We start from the raw sequence: 20,134 nt of genomic DNA, 5'->3' as shown, positions 1-20,134 counted from the left end.
TTAAATTATAAGGGCACTATAAATAGGTAATTAAGATATAAGATAAATAGGTATTTATTAAGAGATTAGATAAATTCTTAAGGTATAAGCCTTAGAGATTTATAAGTACTATATACTAGAGCTCTAAGGGCCTTATACCCTTAGCCTAGAAGTTTACTAAAGGTAGGCTAACAGGAGCTTAGATAGAAATACCTATAATATAAGAGCGTTAGGAGTAGTAGAAGACTATTAGGAGTAGTAAAAGACTAGTAGGTAGCCTTTAGTCTTATAAAGGAGCTTAATAGTAGAAAATTTAGCAGGTTAATACTAGAAAGGCTCTACCTAGTACTATCTATTAAACTTCTCTTTTACTAATATACTAGTATTATAAAATATATAGTAAACTTAGTTATAAGTAGCTAGTTAAGATTTAAGTATAATAGGCTAGGCCTAGTAGAACCTTAATAAGTAAAGCCTTAGAGCTTAGTAGGCCTAACTACTAATACTTATACTACTACCTATACTTTAAAAACTCTTAGTATACTACTAGAAGAACTATAAGTAGAGGAAAACTAGTACTATAGATTCTTAGTAAATTTATCTAATTTATACTAGTAACTACTCTTAGAGTTAGCTTCTTATATTTAAATTTACTTATAAAAATACCTCTAAGTATTAGAAGTATCTTAGAAACTACTAGTAGTATATTTATTAAAAGAAATACTATAGTTACTAAGCTAAAAGCAGAAGCTTTATAGCTAGTAGAAATAGGCTTTATATAGAAAGTAATAAAAATATATCTATAAACTATAGCAGAATAAAACCTAGATAAATAGAAAGTTTTACTAAAACTTTAGCTAGTTTCTTAGAGTCTTTAAGAAAATAAATAATAGATAATAAAGTTTATAAATATACTAATCTTAATAGCTAGCCTATTATTAGTAGTAGCTAAGAAATAACTAATTAAAGAATCTAATAAAGGGTCCTTCTTAGAAGAACTACGTAATACGCTATAGATATTAACTTAGAAGATTAACCTTCTTAAAAATAATATACTACTAGTACCTACTTTTTCTAAATAAAGAGTTTAATAATTAGAGAAAGAGGTATATAGACTAAGAGTAGTTCTAGAACTAACCTTTTCTATAGTAACTACTAAAACCTATATAAAAAACTTTAAAATACTAGATTTTAACTACTTTAATAGTAACTAGAAGAACTATTAGAGGTTTTAAACCTAGATAAACTATAAGCTAGAACGTAATATTAGAGGACTAGAATTAGGCCTTAAGTATATCTTTAACTAATTAAAGAAGCCTATAGCTAGTATTACTCTATTATAAATAGATTATAACAAGATAGGTACTATAGAAGGCCTATAGATATTTCTAAATAAATAATTTATAAATAACTTATATACTAAGAGAGCTAGGTAGAAACTTTAAACTTTTTAGTAAGAAAAGCTTTTCTTATAATACTTTAATATAGAATTTATAAGGCTAGCCTTTAAAGTAAAAGAAAAGAGTAATACTAATAACTTAAAAATAAAGTATTTTAGCACTCTATAGCTTAACCTATAAAACTAAATAATATCTATAGAAGTACTAAGTAACTAGACTATCTAGTTACTAATAATTTAGGTAGTTACTATTAAGGAAAATCTTTTTAGAGCTAAGATTAGGTCTACTTTCTTATATATAAGGTCTCTCTAAAATAACTTTATAGATTAAGAACTTTTAAAAGCTTACTTTAGTTAGGCAATTAAAGTAATAGGTAGAACCTAGAATAAAGTTAAATAGGCCTCTAAAGAAGAGCACTTTCTTTATAAAAAAAAGAACCTATATTTATATTATAGAAAACCTAGGTACTATATTAATAAGTACTCTTTAGTACTAGCTAATTATCTAGCTTAAGCTACTTTTATAGTAACCTATAACCTAAAAGAGTTTTTAAATAAAGAAATAGTAAGTTTAGAAAACTAAAAACTTCTATATATAGATATAAGTAGAAGTATAAGAAACTAAATTAAAAAAAAAAGCAGTTCTTATTATTTTAGTAAAACTAGTTAGATAAGAAACTATTAACTATTTATATAATTATAAATAATATAGCTATAGTATCTACCTTAATTAATATTAGCTACTTAACTTATTTAGTTATCTTTTTTAAGTTTATAAGAAATAATAATCTAAAGCGCACTATAATTATATAGAAACCTATTATTAAAGTAAAAGAAAAGTCCTTCTAAATAGAAGTAGCTATCTAAATATAGATAGATATAGATAGCTATAAAAAAGAAATATAGGCCTATAAGTTAAAAGAAGATAAAGAGTATAACTTTATTTTAAGAAAACTCTAAATAGATAAATACTAAGTAATACTAGTACTAGTAAAGAAATCTATATTTATCTATAGTAGCTAAACTAAGATATAGAGCTAGAAAGGTAGAATACCTATAAAGGTCTCTAAAGCTATTAGTACGTAGGCGTATTTAGCCTAGACTAAATAATTTTAGAAAGATAAATAAATCTAACTATATTCTACCTTTATAGTAGATATTAAGAAAGTGCTAAAAAAAAAGAAAATAGTTAACTCTTAAAAGAAGTTACTAAGCTATTTATAAAGTAAGTTTAGAACCTTTTTAAAAGAGAAAGCTAATAAGCTTATACTACTAAAAGAAGCTACTATTAACTACTTTATTAAGACTATAGAAAAAAATAGTAAGCTAGTAGAAATTCTATAAAAGCTACTATATAATATATTAAGAAAAGAACTGCTAGTGTTATAAAAGGAACTTATATTATACCTAGACTATAGGTTTATTTAGGTAAGTAAATCTAGTGCTGCTATCTCTATTTTATTTATAAAGAAACCTAGAAAAAGGCTATAATTCTGCGTAGACTACTAAGCTTTAAATACTATTATATATAGAAATAAATATTTTCTCTTACTTATTTATAAGATACTATTCTAAATTACTAAAGTAAAATAGTTTATAAAGGTAGATATTATCTAAGCCTTCTACTAGATATACGTAGTAAAGAGAGATAAATAAAAAATAGTATTTTATACCTAATTTAGGCTATATAAATAGCTAGTTACTCTATTTAGCCTTACTAACGCCCCTAGTATATTCTAATAATATATTAATTAGGTACTCTAAGAAGACTTAGATATATATTACTTAGCCTATATAAATAATATACTTATCTACTTAGACAGATTATAAGAGAATTATAAGTACTAAGTTAAAATAATTATTTAAAAACTTAAAGTAGTAGGCCTATAATTAGATATTAATAAATATAACTTTAGTATTAAGAAAACTAAGTACTTAGGGTTTATAATAGAGGCAGGTAGCAGTATTTAAATAAACCTAAAAAAAATAGTAGTAATCTATACTTAAAAATAGCTAAAAAGTATTAAGAGTATTTAGAGTTTTATAAGATTTACTAACTTCTACTAATAGTTTATTAAGAGATTCTTAAAAATTATTACTCTACTAACTAAACTTACTAAGAAAGAAGTAGTATTCTAATAGAAAAAACTTTAGAAAATAGTATTTTTTAAACTTAAAAGTACCTTTATTTCTAAACTAGTATTAGCTAACTTTAACCTAGACCTAGAAATAGTAATAGAATATAATACCTTTAGGTAGGTAACTAGTAGAGTTCTCTTATAGTTTAGAAAAGATAGGCTACTCTATATAGTAGTATACTACTTAGTAAAGAATATTATAGCTAAGGTAAACTATACTATATATAATAAGAAGCTATTAGCTGTTATAAAGTATATTAATTAATAAAGTACTAAACTCTAGTAAGTTCTAAAGTTTACTATTATTATAAATTATAAGAACCTAGAGTATTTCTGTACTATAAGGCTACTATCTAAGAGGTATATATACTAATTAAATATACTTAGCTAATTTAATTTAACCTTTATATACTGCCTAGGGAAGGTTAATAGAAAGGCTAATATACTTTTTTAAAAAGAAGAGAATTTACTAATAAGCTAAAATAATAAGTATATAAAGATAAGAGAATTCTAGCTCTTATAGCTATATATAAGAAGCTAACTCTAACTTAAAGAGAATAAAGAAGTAAGTATTTTATTTTACTACTAAATATAAAGTCTATAGCCTTAGAAACCTAATAATATACCTTTAGTAAATAATAACTCTTTACTAGAACCTAATAGTATACCTATAAGAATTACTACTAATTTTACTTTAGCTTATAATAGCTTAGAGAAGCTTAAGAAAATATAGAAAGTTATAGCTAAAAATAACCTAATATATAAGAAAATAAAGAAGGCTATAGAAATAAGTTAAAGAAAGTTCTCTTTAGACCTAAACTTAAAAGTCTTATTAATAAAGTATACTATTAATAAAAGAGAGTTTTTGCGCTACTAAGAGTAAAAATAAGTACTAGATTCTAAAGAACTACGTATTAAAATTATCTTAGAAACTTATAAATCTCTAGCTATAAGCTATCTAGGCTATAAAAACACCTATATAATTCTAGCTTATAATTACTTCTTTCTAGGAATATTATCTATAATAAAGTAATTTATCTAAAACTATAATATATATAAAAGAACTAAGCCTTAGAGGAAACTAAAAAGAAGACTACTAAAACTACTTCTCTTTCTAGATAGAGTATAGAAGAAAATCTTAATAAACTTTATTATTAATTTACTTATAAGTAATAGGTACTAGTACCTTATAGTAGTTATAGATAAGTTAAGTAAAGATAAAATACTTATTCTATTAAAAGACCTAAATACCTAGATAGTAATAAGAGCTTTTATAGAAAGAGTTATAGCCTATTATTAGCTTTTAGATACTATTATATCTAACTATAGTAGCTAGTTTATTAAGGATTTTTAGAAAACCCTTTATAAAAAATTAGGTATTACCTATTAAGTATTTACTAGCTACTATCTAGAAACTAATAGTACTACTAAAAGAATAAATAGTACTATAAAATTCTACTTATAGGCCTATATTAATTAGAAATAAAATAACTAGGTACTAATATATTCTGCTACTTAAATTACTATTAAAGAAAGAAACGCAGTATTTACTAGTATTAGCCTATTCTTTCTATAATATAGATATAATATAGATATAGTATAGAAAGATATAAAATAAGTAATTTAGTAATAAAATTAAAGGCCTAATAATCTAGAGAAGTTAGCTAGAGTACTTACTATAAAATTTATAAAAATACTAAATTATATATAAGTAAGAATAGTAGAAGCCTAATAACTCTAAGAAATCTAAGCTAACTACTATTAATAAAAAGTACTATAACTATAAGAAAAGAACTAAGTATAGCTATAGTATAATAAATACTTCTTTAATAGTAAGCTAAGGAAGAAACTAGACTAAAAAAATATAAAGTTTTAAGTAAAGGAAGTAATTTCTTCTTATACTATAAAATTAAATACTTTCTTTAGTATCTACCTAGTATTTTACGTAGATAAGCTATAGCTATACTTTAGAAACTTCCTAGTAAAATAAGATACTAATAATTACTAACCTAAGAGTATATTAGAAAATATTAATAAAGAACTAGAAAACTACTAAAAAATTAAAGAAATTATAGGTAAAAGATAAAAATACTATAGTAAAGGACGTAGAAAATAATACCTAGTTAAGTAAAAGAACTATACTATAACTTTATAGAAACCTATAGAAACCTTAAAGAAGCTAAAGTACTAGATAACTAGTTAGCCTTTTTAGAAAATAAATAAAATAAAATAGGTAAATTACTAGAAAAGTTTTATAAGAGTTCTTCTAATAAACTATAATAATACTAAAGGCTCTAGTAATAGTAGGGTATAGTAAAGAAGGTAGTAATTTTAGTAATAGTACTACTAGAAACTATAAGTAGTATATTAATAAGTACTCTTACTAAGGCTAAGAATATAAGTAACTAAAGAATAATAAAAAATATAAAGGCTATAAGGAAATAAGTTAATAAAGATAAAATTAACTACCTATATATAGTAAAAAGAAGAGAGAAATAGTAAGAAGCTAACTAGCCTAAAGCTAATAAATATCTAAAGTATCTATTCTATAAATACTAAAGAACTTAAGAAAATACTAGTAAAACTTATTTCTAATTAGTATTTATAGCCTAAAAACTATTTTTTTACTTATTAATATACCTATTAGGCTTACTATTACTAGTAGCCCTAAGTTCCTAAAAGATAGTATACTTAAAAATAATAAAGACTAAACCCTCTTATCTAAACTAGAAAAAATAATTAGAAGAGCTAATAGTAAAAGCCTAAAAGCTACTACTAAAAGAACTAGAAACTAGAATACTAGTACTATAGCTATAAAGTAGTAGAGAATTAAACTTAGTAAGTAAGTAGCTTAACTTCTAGAATTTAATAACCTTCTTAAAGGCCTAAGTAATAAAGTAGGTCTAATTATTAATAGTAAAAGCCTAGAAAACTTATAAATTAGCTAGAAAAATAAGTAAAAACTAAGGTTTTAAATATTAAGAAAAAGACTTACTAAGTTTATAAGGCCTTAGTTCTACTTTTAAATACTAATATATATTAAGCTTAACTTATTAGTAATTCTATAGAGTAAACCCTTAATAACTAAGTTAGAAGTATAATTATTCTAGTACTTCTTTTAGCTAAGAGTAAGCTTTTAAGCCTTATTTTAGGCTTCTTTTAGATTTTAGATAAAGTCCTTATTAATATTCTTAAGTAACTTAGAGAACTATAAGTCTATTTTAATAAGTAGTAAGAGCTTATAAATATAAATAATAGTAAACTTAAGTTTATTAGAGATCTATAGAAATATTAGCTATAAATAAAGAGAAGAAAGTAATTCTAGTAGACTTATAGTATAATAAGCAGAATTTACCTTAGTAAAGTAGTAATAGTAAGTAGCTTTACCTTTATTAAACTTATAAATTTTACCTTAGGTAGCTAGATATATTATATAGTTAATATAGTAAAAAGAGTTAAGCTTACTAATAAAGGAGATATTAACTATAAAAGTAGAGTAGTTAGTAAGCTATAGAGTAGGTATCTATTTAAATAATATTAGGAAATAAGTAAGAGAATAGGTAAAACTTAGATAAAAAACTTATACTAGGTTCTTTATTAAATAAGTTAGATATAAATATAGAAGTAGTAGTAGAGAGCTTAGCCTTAGCTTTAGTAAGATTAGCTCTTTAAGTATTTATTTTAGCCTTCTTTCTTTTACGCTAGGTAGGTATAAGTATAGTAGAGGTAGACTACTTACTATTAGAAATAATACTAGTATAAGTATTAACTATATTAATAAAGAAGAGTAAGAGAGGTAAAAGTATATATAAGTTAAAGCTAAAAATACGTATATAGATATAGATAGAAGTATTAGTAATAGGTTAACACATTATATTATAGTAAAGTTAAAATATAAGAATTTTTACTAAAGAAGGGCTTATATAATAGGCTAGGTCTAGTAGAACCTTAGTAAGTAAAGCCTTAGAGCTTAGTAGGCCTAACTACTAATACCTATACTACTACCTATACTTTAGAAACTCTTAGTACACTACTAAAAGAACTATAAGTAGAGGAAAACTAGTACTATAGATTCTTAGTAAATTTATCTAATTTATACTAGTAACTACTCTTAGAGTTAGCCTCTTATATTAAGAGCTTATAAAAAGTATAAAATAGGTACTATTAATAGTATAAAAAAAGTAGCTAGATTTAAAATAAATATACTAAAATATTAAAAATAAGTACTAAGCCTACTAGTAGTAGTAGCTTAGGTAGAAAATAAAGGTTAAGATCTTAAAATAGAAATTATATAAGACTAGCTAGTACTACTTATAAGTAAGCTTATAATAGATTTTTTAAAGTTAAGCTTTAAACTTACTTAATTTTTAAAGAGCTTATACTAGTTAACTAATAATTCTTTAGCCTATTAATTTTAAGCTTAGTATTTTACCTTTTAGGCTTAGTACTACCTTAATTAGAGTTAAAATTTCTTAGCTAATAAACTTTAAACTTTATAAAATATTAAAATTTCTTAATAACTATATTAAGTTTTTACTTTTTATATTACCTATATACCTTACGTAATTTAAAATATTACCTAATATACTCTTCTTTAATTATATATTTAAAATAAATTATTACAGCCTTTTACTACTTAATTTAGTAGGCTTTAATATAAATAACTATATAATCTACCTTAGTATTATACTTATATTATATAAAAATAAGACTATATTTACTTAAGTTATTATATAACTTTAAAAGTATCTTATAGTAAAAGGTATTATAATTTAACTATTTATTACTAATAATAATAGAGTGTATATAAATATACTTAATTATATATTTAATTTACTTAAAATTATTATATATTAGTAGTATATAAATAAGAATGTTTTAAGCTATATTTAATTAATACTAATAGCTAAGTTTAGGTAGTAATATAATAAAATCCTTTAGGTTAATACTAAGTTTATAATATAGTTTACTAATACGTACTATATAGTACTAGGCTCTAAGACTCTAGCTAAGTTTAATATAAACTTTAAAGCTATTAAAATACTATCTTTTTATACTTATATATATCTTAATTACTACTAGTTTAGCTACTATAAAGATAAGCTTATTAATATATAAATTAATAAGTTAGCTAACTTTAAGCTATTTATAACTTTAAAAGCTAAGAGTACTTACTATATTATTAAGAACTAACTTAATAGCTTAGAAGCTAATATACTTTAGCTATTTTACTACCTAAAGTTATTTTATAATAAGTATATTAAGTATAATTAAATACTTAATAGGTAAGTAAATTATACTATTTAAAGTAACTATTAAGACTTAGCTTTTACTAGTATTATTAGAGTTATTTTATACTATATACTTATACTTATAGTATAGAAGCTTAAGTATACTAAAGGTAAGCTTTATATATTATAAAGTAACTTTAGCTACTTTATAATAGCTTATATAGGTATCTATATACACTCTAAAGGTCTACCTTATTAGTATTAAATAAAAGAGCTTAAGCTTATATTTAGAGCTTTAAAACTTAATAATTTTAATATATATTAGTATATTAATTACTTATAAGCTCCTATAATTAAGCTAGCTCTATATATATTAAAGCTATATATTATATAATAATAGTAACTTTATAAGCTATATTACTATATTACTAATAGTAAGTAGTAAGGTAATTATTATAAGCTTAGCTTATTTAAGTACTTTAATAATAATAATATTATAGTAATACTACTAGTATTACTACTAGCTTATATAATAGTTAAGCTAGTGCTTTATAAAAGTATTATTATTTTACTAGTAAATTAAGTAGCTCTAGCTACTTACGTTAACTATTTATATATAATAGCTACCTTATAGCTTATAAAGCCTATACTTACTTTATTAATATAGCTAATATTATATACTAATACTTACTATTACTGCCTAAGCCTACCTTAATTACTACTCTAATTACTGCCTTAATTACTACTTTAATTACTACTTTAATTACTACTTTAGCTACTAGTACTATACTTATTAGAGCCTTAAATTAATAGTATATACTTTTTATAAGCTTACTAATTAAGTGCCTAAATAGCTTACTATAAGTACTTAATACCTCTAATAAGTATAAACTATATATAGTTTAGTACTTTAATAAGTACTAACTTTATATAATTTAGTACTTAATTAGGTATTTTATATATAATCTTACTACCTTTATTAGTACTAGTAATACCTACTACTTATTATATAATATAGATATTTACTCTATAGCCTTTATAGCCTAACTTATACGTATAGTAAGCTTTCTAGTATATATAGTAGCTATAGGTAGTAGTATATAAGTAGTAATAGTAGTAACTAAAAAAGCTATAATACTAAGCTCTTTTACTAGTAAGAATAACCTTTATATAATACTTAGCTTACCTATTAAATTAGCTGCCTCTATTATAAGTTTAGAGCCTATATACTATAAATTATAATATAATAAATTAACTAGTAGAGCTAGATAATAATAGCTTTAGGTTTTTAGTACTAATAAGGTAGTATAGTTACGCTAGTAAATTACTTTTATATAAAGGCTAATTTAAATTATTATACTTTAATTTTTAATTATACGTAATAATAGTAATAATAGTATATAATAGTAATATTTACTACTAAGTTCTATATTATTAATATATTACTTAGTTTTTAGCTTTAGTATAAGTTACTATACAAACTAGAGATTATAATATAGGATAATTATATTATAGGTGCATAACGCTATCCTTAATCTATCTTATGTAGGTACTTAGGAATAGTTATGTAGGTGCTCGTTAACCGCTGCTAGTACTTGTGCGCAAGCTGTGCCCGTTGAATGATTGATAACTACACACGCAAAAGAAGCTATGTAGCGAGATGACTAGAATACAGAATGCATCATCGTAGTCTTCCTATTGGCTGCCATGATCGGGGATTAGCCTGTAGCGCGCTGTAACCTGTAAGCACCCGCGAGTCAACCAATGACAGCCCGGCTTTAGGCAAATCAGCAATGCAGAATGCTGATCCTCCTTTTCCGTTGGGCCTAGCTATGTACGCCTTGGCTTCGAAGCCACAGCTCGGCCCATGGAAGCAAGTCTCGCAGGGTACAAAAGTACGCGCAGTACGACGCAGCACGCAGCGCTTTGACCATGGGAGTGACAGCTCCTTGTCAACGGGCCAGAATTGCTTCTGTACTCCCGCAATGTCATGCTGTGGAGGGGGAGGATTGACGGACAGGTGGGGAAGCTAGGCAAGCCATGTGTCCGGCGGCTCAGCACTCGGAGCGACCTAACGTCGCCCAGACTAGCTCAGGCCTTATTTCTGAGAGATTGCCCCCAGGAGCCATGCACACCAGCGAAACTGGAATCTGGGCGGGATGGTGTAAGGGAGGAGGCAAATACTTAGTTTCGGTCGGTAGAAATACGACGGGGGGGGCGAGAGGCGGCTGGTGCCTGCACAAAATAGTCGCTGTCGCCCTCGCGCCTTGACACGGTCTGTTCTGGTCTGTTTCTGCTTTGCTAGATTATCTTAAACTCTTTCTCTCGCTTTTCGTCGCGTCCTTTTTTCCTTTTTTTGTTTCCTTGTTGGGTGTGGGTTTTTGCGCGTTGGATATCTAGTCAGCTCCCCTCCCCGAGCCCGCCTTCGCCATAGCCCTTTTTGCGTACCGCACCGGCGACGCAGTCATGGGCTTCTTCGACAGGAAGCGCGTCTTCATCGCCGTGCTGGTGTCGGTGCTGGTGACGATATCGTTGCTGGTCGGCATCCAGACAAACGCCATGGACGTCATCCGCGCCCACGCCGTGAGCGGCCAGACGCCCGTCGCACAGGAGGAAGAGAGGCCCAAACCGCCCGAGCCGCCGCAGTACCTCGACATCGAGGGTCAGCACGGCAATACCACCGACGAGAAGCTCGCCTACGTCACCTTCCTCTCCGGCACCGTCGACGCCGGCGACGACCTCGAAAAGGATAACTACTTCGTCGCCGTGCGCATCCTGATCTGGCAGCTGGTGCACAACCCGCAGACGCGCACCAAGCACGATGTTGTCGTCATGGTCACGCCCACCGTCTCGCAGTCCCGCCGCGACCGCCTCGCAAAAGACGGCGCCATCATCTACCCCGTCGAGTTCCTGCGCACCGGCAAAGACGACTGGATCCAGCCCGAGCAGCACCGCTGGGACGACGTCATGACCAAGATGCGCGTCTGGCAAATGACACAATACAGCCGCATCCTGATGCTCGACGGCGACACGATGCTGCGCTCCTCCCTCGACGGCGTCTTCGACGACCCCGGGGCGCAAATCCTCGCCACCAAGCAGCCCCATGCCGTAAACTACACGGCGCTCCCCGACGAAGCGCCCCTACCCCCCACCTACCTCCTCGCCTCCCTAACCGAAGTCTGGGACAGCACGCACGCCTTCCCGCCCAAAGACGGCACGGGCCTAAAGCAAATCGGCTACATGAACGCGGGCTTCTTCCTGCTCGCCCCCTCGCTCCCCGCTTACGAATACTACCTCTCCCTCATCAACATCCCGCACTCGTTCGACCCGCGCTACCCGGAGCAGAACCTGATGAACTACGCCCACACGTGGACTGGCCCCATGCCCTGGCGCCAAATAGACTACTCGTGGAATATTCGCTGTCCGACTGAGAACGACTTTGCGCACGGCCTGGTTAGCATGCATGAGAAGTGGTGGACGCAGCCGTATATCTACGAGAATAAGAAGGTTAAGGAGTGGTTGTTGACGAGGCGCTGGGAAATGAAGGGCTGGTATGATGCGTGGGATGCGAGGGCGGCTGCCGCGTAAGGGGGATGTAATGTGTAAAAGATATATCCTGGCATTGGGGAGTTGGGAGATGGAGTATGTTTTTTTTTCTGCTGCATATTTTTTTGGCGGGCGGGGGGCATGTGTTGTATATGATTGCGAATAGATACCCTGATCGTTGGTGCAATCTACTGGTCCTGTGGTGGAAGTCACGCTTGCATGACCTTGGAATTGTGGATGTTGCGTATCTGGTGTGATTATTGATATGTGTGTGGGAGGGGGGGATGAATTGTTGGGCTGTGTCATGCAGTCAGCGGTGCAGTGCAGCAGTGCAGTGCAGTCAATACTCTCAGCTGTCCATCATGCATTACAGCTCACACAATCACACAATAAACAAACTCCAACTTCAAACACACAACACACCAATGAGCAACAAGTAAGGTGTTTGATAATGCTTCCATCAAGCGTTTCCCCCGGCATAATCCATGCATTCCCTCCCTTACATACTATATAAAAGTACTTCGCAAATGCGCAAAGGCATCAGAGCAGCTCCGTAGAGATCAACCCTCAATTCTAGACCAAGAAAGGATAACTAAACAAAACACAACACAACACAACATCAGGGGGGGGGAAGACACACCTCGATTTTGCCAAGACGAGACGAGATAAAGATGGATAGAGAGAGAGATAGAAACGAGACTCGTGAGTCCCCCCCGACACAAAAGAAACGCCATGGACGCGTAAAACAGAACACCATACAAAAAGACGTGATCAAATGGTTTGTGCAAAAAAAAACGTAATTCCTCCCAGCAAGAAAACAGTTCCCATAGCACCAGATAAACGCTCGCTCGCTCGCTCACACACGCACAAAAACAGAAAAAAGATTCACTTGAACATCCATTGACAATGGCAGGCATTGCTCGGATCACTGCGCTTCTGCATCGGCGGCGACAGCTCGCGCTTGTTCGCGTTCGGTATAGTCGTCGTCGTAGCCGCCTGCGAAGCAAAATACGCCTGATAAGACGGGTCTTGCTCCTGGAGCCAGATCCTGACGGGGCCAGCGTTGCCGTTTGGAGCGGGTACGATGGCCCCGCTATCGAGCAGCACCATTTTCTGGCAGTACGGTTGCGGCGAGCGAGGCAGACGGCGTTCTTCGATCTTGATGATGCGCGAATACGCAGGCATGCGAGAATTGGAGGATGTGTCTGAGGCTGTGGCTTCTCTTCGTACCGCAGGCCCGAATGTCTGGGCGGGGGAGTTGAGCGTTGTGGAAGTTGTGGAAGTTGCTCTGACGTCGGGTGATCTTGCGGTTGTTGCGACTGTGGAGGTTGTAACAGCCCTGAGGTCTGGGGATGACGAGGCTGTGGGTGAACTGCTAATCGAATAGCCTGTCGTGGCTGGAGCGGTCGAGTTATCCTCTGCATAGATGTAGCCTTCGATGTAAGTGGAGTTCCAGAAGCAGTACCATGGTTCGTCGCCTCGTTGCACTTGGAAAGGTTGGCTGAAAAGGATGTCCTCGTCACGTCTCTTGAGCGAGGAGCTGGCGATGAGTTCTTCTGGTCTTAGGATGACAACCTTGTCGTACCGAGCGGAGAAATGATACGCTGGGCCATAGTCTTTGTAGTCCAGGTCAAGCACAAGCTGCAATGGCTGCAATACCAGCTCGGGCGTTTGAAGACCATATTGTACAGTTCCTTTAGGTACCATTGGGCCTCCGTTTACGGAAGCTACTTGTTGCGTAGTTCCATCAGAGCCAGGCGAAGTGTCGTTGATAACAATAATGAGTGGTACTAACGTCATTTTGCAAGACCATGCTGAGTACTGATTCGCTTGAGTCAAACACCCAGGATTGTTCTCTTGTGGCAGTCCTAGGGGCAGTGAGAACGCGCCCGTAGGCAATGTGGCGAAGTTGGCAGGAGTTGGAATGAGAGTTGCGTCGAAGAGTACACCACCGGAACCTGTGACTTGTGGCATTCTATCGATTGTTAGCAAATGTTGTTGATGTGCAGCCTAAAGAACTTACGGTGGAGGCTCATGAGGTTTATCGGCGGTTACGTCTTTGTTATGGTCTTTGCTGTGCTTCTTCGCAACCAGAACACCCACCAATACTCCGAGGACAATAGCGAGAGTTAATATCAGGACCGCTACCAATATAGCAACACCCATAGACACCCTACCCCCCAACAATCTCTTTTTGCGCCAGCCAGCTTTCTGCTGAACTTGCTCCGACTTTTCCGTATAGGACTCGTCGTCTTTTGCAAGCAACGAGTCTGAAGCAGAGTCGGACGGTTCGGCTGGGATTGTGCTGGTTGACAATGGCAATGGCAATGTGGGTGCCAGGTTTCCCGTCTGAGTTTCTGGCCTCCGTGGTGGAAGACGAGCAGGTGTTACGGTGGGCAGCAAGGGCGCTGAAACCAATGTGGGTGTTGAAGGTGATGTAGAGCTCGTAGACGATACAGGAGATACGGGCGTCAGCAGAGGTGATGTCGGATTCAAGAAAGGATCATCTGGGTCCGCCACTGGAGAAGGTGCAGGTAGGACACGTGACGCGCTTGCTTGCGCAGCCAGACAAGCCTTGGTCGGTCCCTCGTCTGGATATCTCGAGTAGGGTGGGAGCTGTTCAGTGTGTCCGTCAGGCCCGATGATGTCTTGTTCTTCTCCGTCGGGTCCTAGCACTCTCTGATATCCCGCATTTAGGCCTGGGAACCCCATGGGGATGGCAGTCTGAATCTGGGGTACTGCAGGCCGCTCTGGCTCTTCTGGAGACTCTTCGCTCAGGCCGCTCTGCGAATACATGGCGTAGGGATGCGTGGGTCGTTGCAGAGACATGGATCGATGCGGCTGGGGGTCCGTCGAGGTGGTGGCTACGCTGGTGGGTCGCGCCATGGTGTGCTGCGGATACATGCCATACGGATGGCTTGGGCCCGTCTCGAAGGGATTCTCGCCCATCGTGGTTGTGGCAAAGGAAGCAGTGGAGCTCACCGAGTCGCGGTGGCCCAGCGGTGGCTGGCCACTGGAAAATCGGCTCGGCGGGTTAGGTGGGCGCCCGTCCTGGACCATGGAGTCTCGCACTTTCGCTATGCTGTTGCGCGTCGCCGTTCTGCGCAGGTCGTTTGCGGGTGCTTTTGACGTCGAGGCATGGCGCGACAGTGCGTCGTTCCGGTCGTGGTCGCCCCCGCTCGCGTTGGCCGGTCGGAAGCCGTCCGAGACGGAAGGCATGAAATCATCCTCGTCCACATCGATCTCATAGTCGTCGTCGAAGACGTTGGAATGCACAGACTGCCGCGGCGGCTGGTCACTGTCGTTGCTGTTGCGTCGTTCCATCGCGCCGATCGGTGCCCGGGAGCCTCCAAGGCCCTATGCCCCCTTCCAAGCCTCCAGATGACGTCGCAATAGCCTCTTCGTCAGATGCGTCGAACGGTCGAATGCAAGGTGTAATTGGGAGCGTTAAAAAGCGTGATTGAGTAGCGAATGTCGTAGCGTGGCGTGGCGTGTAGGGAGTCGTGATGCAGAGTGTGGAGGAGAAGCGACAGATAGCCGGCAAGTTCCCTAGATCTTGCTAGCTCAACCCCAGCGCTGTTTCATGACAATTCTTCTCACCACACCCACTTCAGCGATTCATTGGTTTAGCCAAGCGCCCATCCGTTGTCGGACTCAGATACTCCGCTGCGTGCTTTCGGCCCTCACGTGCGTAGTATAGTTAATCTATTCGACCTTGAACAGTGTCTTATCATTGGAGAAGTACTTGTGGTGCACATGATCGCCCACCAGGACCAACATGCGGGCAGTCGAGAGTATGGAATAATGGAAAAACTGCATAGGCGCTGGAAGGATAAACTTCCTGAGCAGAGAAATCTAGATGGTCGCTTTCCCATGTAGTGAGCTTGCTCTTGGACCACACCAGATGTTCAACAGCAATACAAGTCGACCAGCAACACTTCGAGTAATGATTAACACACCGTAGAGCAGGTTCGTGCAAACTCCTGCCCATCACAATATCCGCAAGACTGGCAACACTACCAAGATCGGAGAGGAATACATGGCTCATCCGTAGGTCAGTCCTGAAAGTTCATGCACATGTGTTGTTCCCCTCTCTTACTCAGATACACTGTTCTAATCTTTACACCCGGCGCTGCCGCAGTGCAACGTCTATGCCGTGCCACGCATGCTCGAAGGCTGTGTCCTTGCAGATTCACTCCAGGGATCAAGCTCGAGGATCAGGTTCAGAGGTGGATTTTGAAGACCCACATGAAACGACCCTCCGTCTTCTAAACGGGTGTGTCATCAAAACGTGGCGGATACCTGATCACAACCTACGTTTCCAGGAGGTAAAAAAAGAGTGGTGTTTTGCTGTTGGAATAGTGTCTAGGCTAAGCCGGCCGATAGTGGTCTACAAACTATCTTATCCCAAAGTTATGCACCCTGAGGAAGGGGTGATACATAATGCTCTGCTGGCAGGACGCCCAACGTGTTGAGGTGGCTAAGCAGATTGAGAACCAGAGGGCCAATTGCTCCATTCACCTTGGTTCCTTTGGTTCCTGGCTCTAGTCCGCTTGTGGCATGGCAGCGAAAACGCCCTGCAGCCAAGGCTGTGTGCGATAGGTAGGCCCAGTTCGCGAACAAGTTGTCTCAGCGACGCGGCGTAGTACGGCCACGCTGCTCCGATGGCGGTGGCTAGAAATTTTGCAGAACATGGTGGTATCTATCGTGTCAAGACGAAACAAAAGCACGGTGGGCGAGGAACGGTGCACTCGACAATTGAGCCCCGCGATTGTCTTGCGCGAGGCGCGTACAGACCCTGAGCAAAATCTAACGAACCATGCAACAGTCGTTCGAAGTAAGCGGGAGATGGCGTGGTTCAGACCCAGATGTCATCCCAGGTTGCACAAAAGTAGTTAAAACTTCTTATCGAACTTGAGAGCGCAATTTGCCAGCGTTACCACATAGAGATCGCCCGCTATTGACCGCACTTTGGGCTTGTCGCGTACTGCTCCTCTCTAGTCGGTACTTAAACAGCGGTGAAGACGCCTCTCTCCCTCTATAACCCTGCCAACAAATCTCTCCTCTGCTCCCCTCACTCACACCCAAGCACCACCCATACCACCGCAACCATGGCCAACCGCCCCTCCAACATCGGTATCAAAGCCATTGAGCTGTACTTCCCCAGCGTGGTGAGTGAAGATGGGTTTACCCCGCCCCGGCCAACTCTTCTAATCCCTTCCTCCAGTGCGTCGACCAGTCCGAGCTCGAGAAGTTCGATGGCGTCTCCCAGGGCAAGTACACAATTGGCCTCGGCCAGACAAAGATGTCGTTCTGTGACGATCGCGAAGGTGCGTTCCCCAGACCCCCCTTGAGTTTTAGTCGTTTGGCGGCACAGGAGAGAAACTGACTTGCTGGCTCACCAGATATCTACTCGCTCGCTCTGACGACCGTCACCTCGCTATTCAAAAAGCACAACGTGGACCCCAAGTCCATTGGCCGCCTCGAGGTCGGTACTGAGACGCTCCTCGACAAATCCAAGTCGGTCAAGTCGGTCCTGATGCAGCTCTTCGACGAGTGCGGCAACTACAACGTCGAGGGTGTCGACACGGTAAACGCGTGCTACGGCGGAACCAACGCCCTGTTCAACAGCGTCAACTGGATCGAGTCGTCGGCATGGGACGGCCGTGACGCCGTTGTTGTGGCAGGCGACATTGCCCTGTACAAGAAGGGCAATGCCCGTCCCACCGGTGGAGCTGGTTGTGTGGCCATGCTTATTGGCCCCAATGCCCCCATCGTTATGGATGCTGGCCTGCGCGGCTCGTACGTCAGGCACGCATACGACTTCTACAAGCCCGATCTGACGAGCGAGTACCCCATCGTCGACGGTCATTTCTCCATCAAGTGCTACACCGAGGCTGTGGATGCCTGCTACAAGGCATACAACGCGCGGGAACAGACCTTGAAGTCTCAGCAGAACGGAAACGGCAGCTCTCAGGAGTATGAGACTCCCCTGGACCGCTTCGACTACATGGCCTTCCACGCGCCTACATGTAAACTCGTGTCGAAGTCGTATGCGCGTATGCTCTACAATGACTACCTCACAAACCCATCCAACCCAATCTTCGCCGAGGTTCCCGCCGAACTCAGAGATCTTGATTACGCCGCCTCCATCTCCGACAAACAGGTCGAGAAAACATTCATGGGTCTGGCAAAGAAGCGGTTCGCGTCCCGCGTTCAGCCTAGCATCGAAGTTCCTACTCAGTGCGGTAACATGTACTGCGGGAGTGTCTACGGCAGCCTGGTCAGTTTGATCGCCAACATCGACGACAAGACGATGCAGGGTAAGCGTATCGGTCTCTTCAGCTACGGAAGTGGTCTCGCTTCCTCCCTGTTCTCCTTCAAGGTCCAGGGCAGCATCGAGAATATTGCGAAGAAGCTGGATCTCCATGCACGATTGGACTCGAGGCGCGTGGTCGCCCCTGAGGTCTACGATGAGGTAAGTTTCCTTTGACTTTGGGTTGACATCGTGTAACTAACACCAATTCTTAGATGTGCAACCTCCGCGAGAAGGCCCATCTTCAAAAGGACTACACCCCCTCTGGCAGCACCGACGGTCTGTTCCCCGGTACTTACTACCTCACTGGCATCGACGGAATGTTCCGTCGTACATACGAGATCAAGCAGTAAATATACCTGCCGAAGAGCACACTCGGGCCGCTTTTGGCATCTTTTCTTCGCTGCATTTGAGCATGTCCTGGAGTCGTTTTCAACATTTGACATAGACTCTAGATGTATTGCGTACTTTTCACATCGGCGTTCGAATCTATTTATGCAGCGCAATGGGACAGGCAGGACGGAAGGGTGCGGTATCGGAGCAGCTTTATGACCGATACGAGGCACGAAACTACAATGATCAGGGTCTATTCTTATGACGGTCAATACCCTGCTGGCAGCCTTAATACACGCTTCACATCTGAAGCATATATGGATAGAATAATCATATATATAGTTCAACACATCTCATCGACGCAGCCGCAGGTTCTTCGGATATACTTGGTGGTGTCATGTGCATTTTTTGTTTTCTTGGTTTTCATCAATGGCACGCACGATACCCCAGACACAGTTATCTGGAAAAAGATGTCTTGCATCTTATAAATCACGAAACTGACAGTTCAAAACGCCATCGGTATTGTTCCCTTGAAAATCCATGCCCAGTGCGAATAGTGCAGATGTTTTTACAGGTAGGTATGAATGGTTGCTTATAATATACCGTCCGGTTCGCCGGGGAGTCGCTTGACACGCCGCTGCTCCCAATCCTCGAGGTCCTTTGCCTGTAACCTCTGTCCACTTGTCAGCGAACCTGCCCTGCAATCCAATCCAATTCCGCCTTTGCAACACACTACGCTTTCCAGCACCTCCCACGACCCAGTCCAGACAACGTAGGTATCAGTACTTACATAATATTCATCCTTCATATTGACCTTCCGCCTATCTTGCCCCAAGCCCATGGCCTCATCATGGCTTATCTGCTGGTTCTTGCGATCGTATCTCTCATAGCGGAGTGCGGTAGCGGGGGTCAGCATGAACGAGCCGGCAACAATTGTGGCCATGAACGGGAGGCCGAAGAGAGCGAATGGGTGCTTTTGGAGCGATTTGCGGTAGCGCGCTGCGAGCGAGTTGGGGAGTGTCGCATTGAACGACTTGGAGCTGAAAGGCCCAGGCATCGCGGCGGGTATGCGAAGAACCTGGCTGAGCAACAAGGGTTGGTGTTGGTGGAAGATCGTTGTACTCAACCTCGCGTGCAGACGAGATGATGCGCTCGAGATGCGGAGAAGCGCTCAATTCCGATTCCGATATTA

At 37.9% G+C, this 20,134-nt stretch overlaps 4 protein-coding genes across 4 annotated transcripts; 2 read left to right on the top strand and 2 right to left on the bottom strand.

Moving 5' to 3' along the window:
- Positions 1 to 11,366: 11,366 nt before the first annotated feature.
- On the top strand, positions 11,367 to 12,314 carry P153DRAFT_275060 (glycosyltransferase family 8 protein; the record flags this gene model as incomplete). The annotated part of the gene is made up of 1 exon (XM_033662933.1): positions 11,367 to 12,314. A coding segment is annotated over one exon (948 nt), but the record flags the coding sequence as incomplete, so codon positions are not given.
- Positions 12,315 to 13,178: 864 nt separating this feature from the next.
- P153DRAFT_282389 (uncharacterized protein) lies at positions 13,179 to 15,512 on the bottom strand (the record flags this gene model as incomplete). The annotated part of the gene is made up of 2 exons (XM_033663195.1): positions 13,179 to 14,268; positions 14,317 to 15,512. 2 exons carry the CDS (start codon positions 15,510 to 15,512, stop codon positions 13,179 to 13,181), a joined length of 2,286 nt encoding a protein of 761 aa, XP_033527852.1.
- Positions 15,513 to 17,031: 1,519 nt separating this feature from the next.
- P153DRAFT_363649 (hydroxymethylglutaryl-CoA synthase) lies at positions 17,032 to 19,340 on the top strand. The gene is made up of 4 exons (XM_033667416.1): positions 17,032 to 17,464; positions 17,521 to 17,623; positions 17,699 to 18,771; positions 18,825 to 19,340. The coding sequence occupies exons 1-4, from the start codon at positions 17,405 to 17,407 to the stop codon at positions 18,960 to 18,962; spliced, it is 1,374 nt and encodes a 457-aa protein (XP_033527851.1). The 5' UTR covers positions 17,032 to 17,404; the 3' UTR covers positions 18,963 to 19,340.
- P153DRAFT_308337 (cytochrome c oxidase assembly protein COX16, mitochondrial) lies at positions 19,221 to 20,087 on the bottom strand. The gene is made up of 2 exons (XM_033664700.1): positions 19,733 to 20,087; positions 19,221 to 19,615 (listed from the first exon to the last, which is right to left on the bottom strand). Exons 1-2 carry the CDS (start codon positions 19,997 to 19,999, stop codon positions 19,535 to 19,537), a joined length of 348 nt encoding a protein of 115 aa, XP_033527850.1. The 5' UTR covers positions 20,000 to 20,087; the 3' UTR covers positions 19,221 to 19,534.
- Between the last annotated feature and the right edge of the window lie 47 nt (positions 20,088 to 20,134).

Source organism: Dothidotthia symphoricarpi (genome assembly GCF_010015815.1).
Source record: "Dothidotthia symphoricarpi CBS 119687 unplaced genomic scaffold P153scaffold_3, whole genome shotgun sequence".
Taxonomy (NCBI): Eukaryota; Fungi; Ascomycota; class Dothideomycetes; order Pleosporales; family Dothidotthiaceae; genus Dothidotthia; species Dothidotthia symphoricarpi.
This window is presented reverse-complemented; position numbering and strand designations above follow the sequence as displayed.

What these genes read in the sequence shown, in the direction of transcription:
- P153DRAFT_363649 (XM_033667416.1), top strand. Translation starts at nt 17,405, where the DNA reads ATGGCCAACCGCCCCTCCAACATCGGTATCAAAGCCATTGAGCTGTAC. An exon ending in AGCTGTACTTCCCCAGCGTG is followed by an intron (nt 17,465 to 17,520) that starts GTGAGTGAAGAT and finishes CCCTTCCTCCAG; the next exon opens with TGCGTCGACCAGTCCGAGCT. An exon ending in GTTCTGTGACGATCGCGAAG is followed by an intron (nt 17,624 to 17,698) that starts GTGCGTTCCCCA and finishes CTGGCTCACCAG; the next exon opens with ATATCTACTCGCTCGCTCTG.
- P153DRAFT_308337 (XM_033664700.1), bottom strand. Translation starts at nt 19,999, where the DNA reads ATGCCTGGGCCTTTCAGCTCCAAGTCGTTCAATGCGACACTCCCCAAC. An exon ending in ATATGAAGGATGAATATTAT is followed by an intron (nt 19,616 to 19,732) that starts GTAAGTACTGAT and finishes ACAAGTGGACAG; the next exon opens with AGGTTACAGGCAAAGGACCT.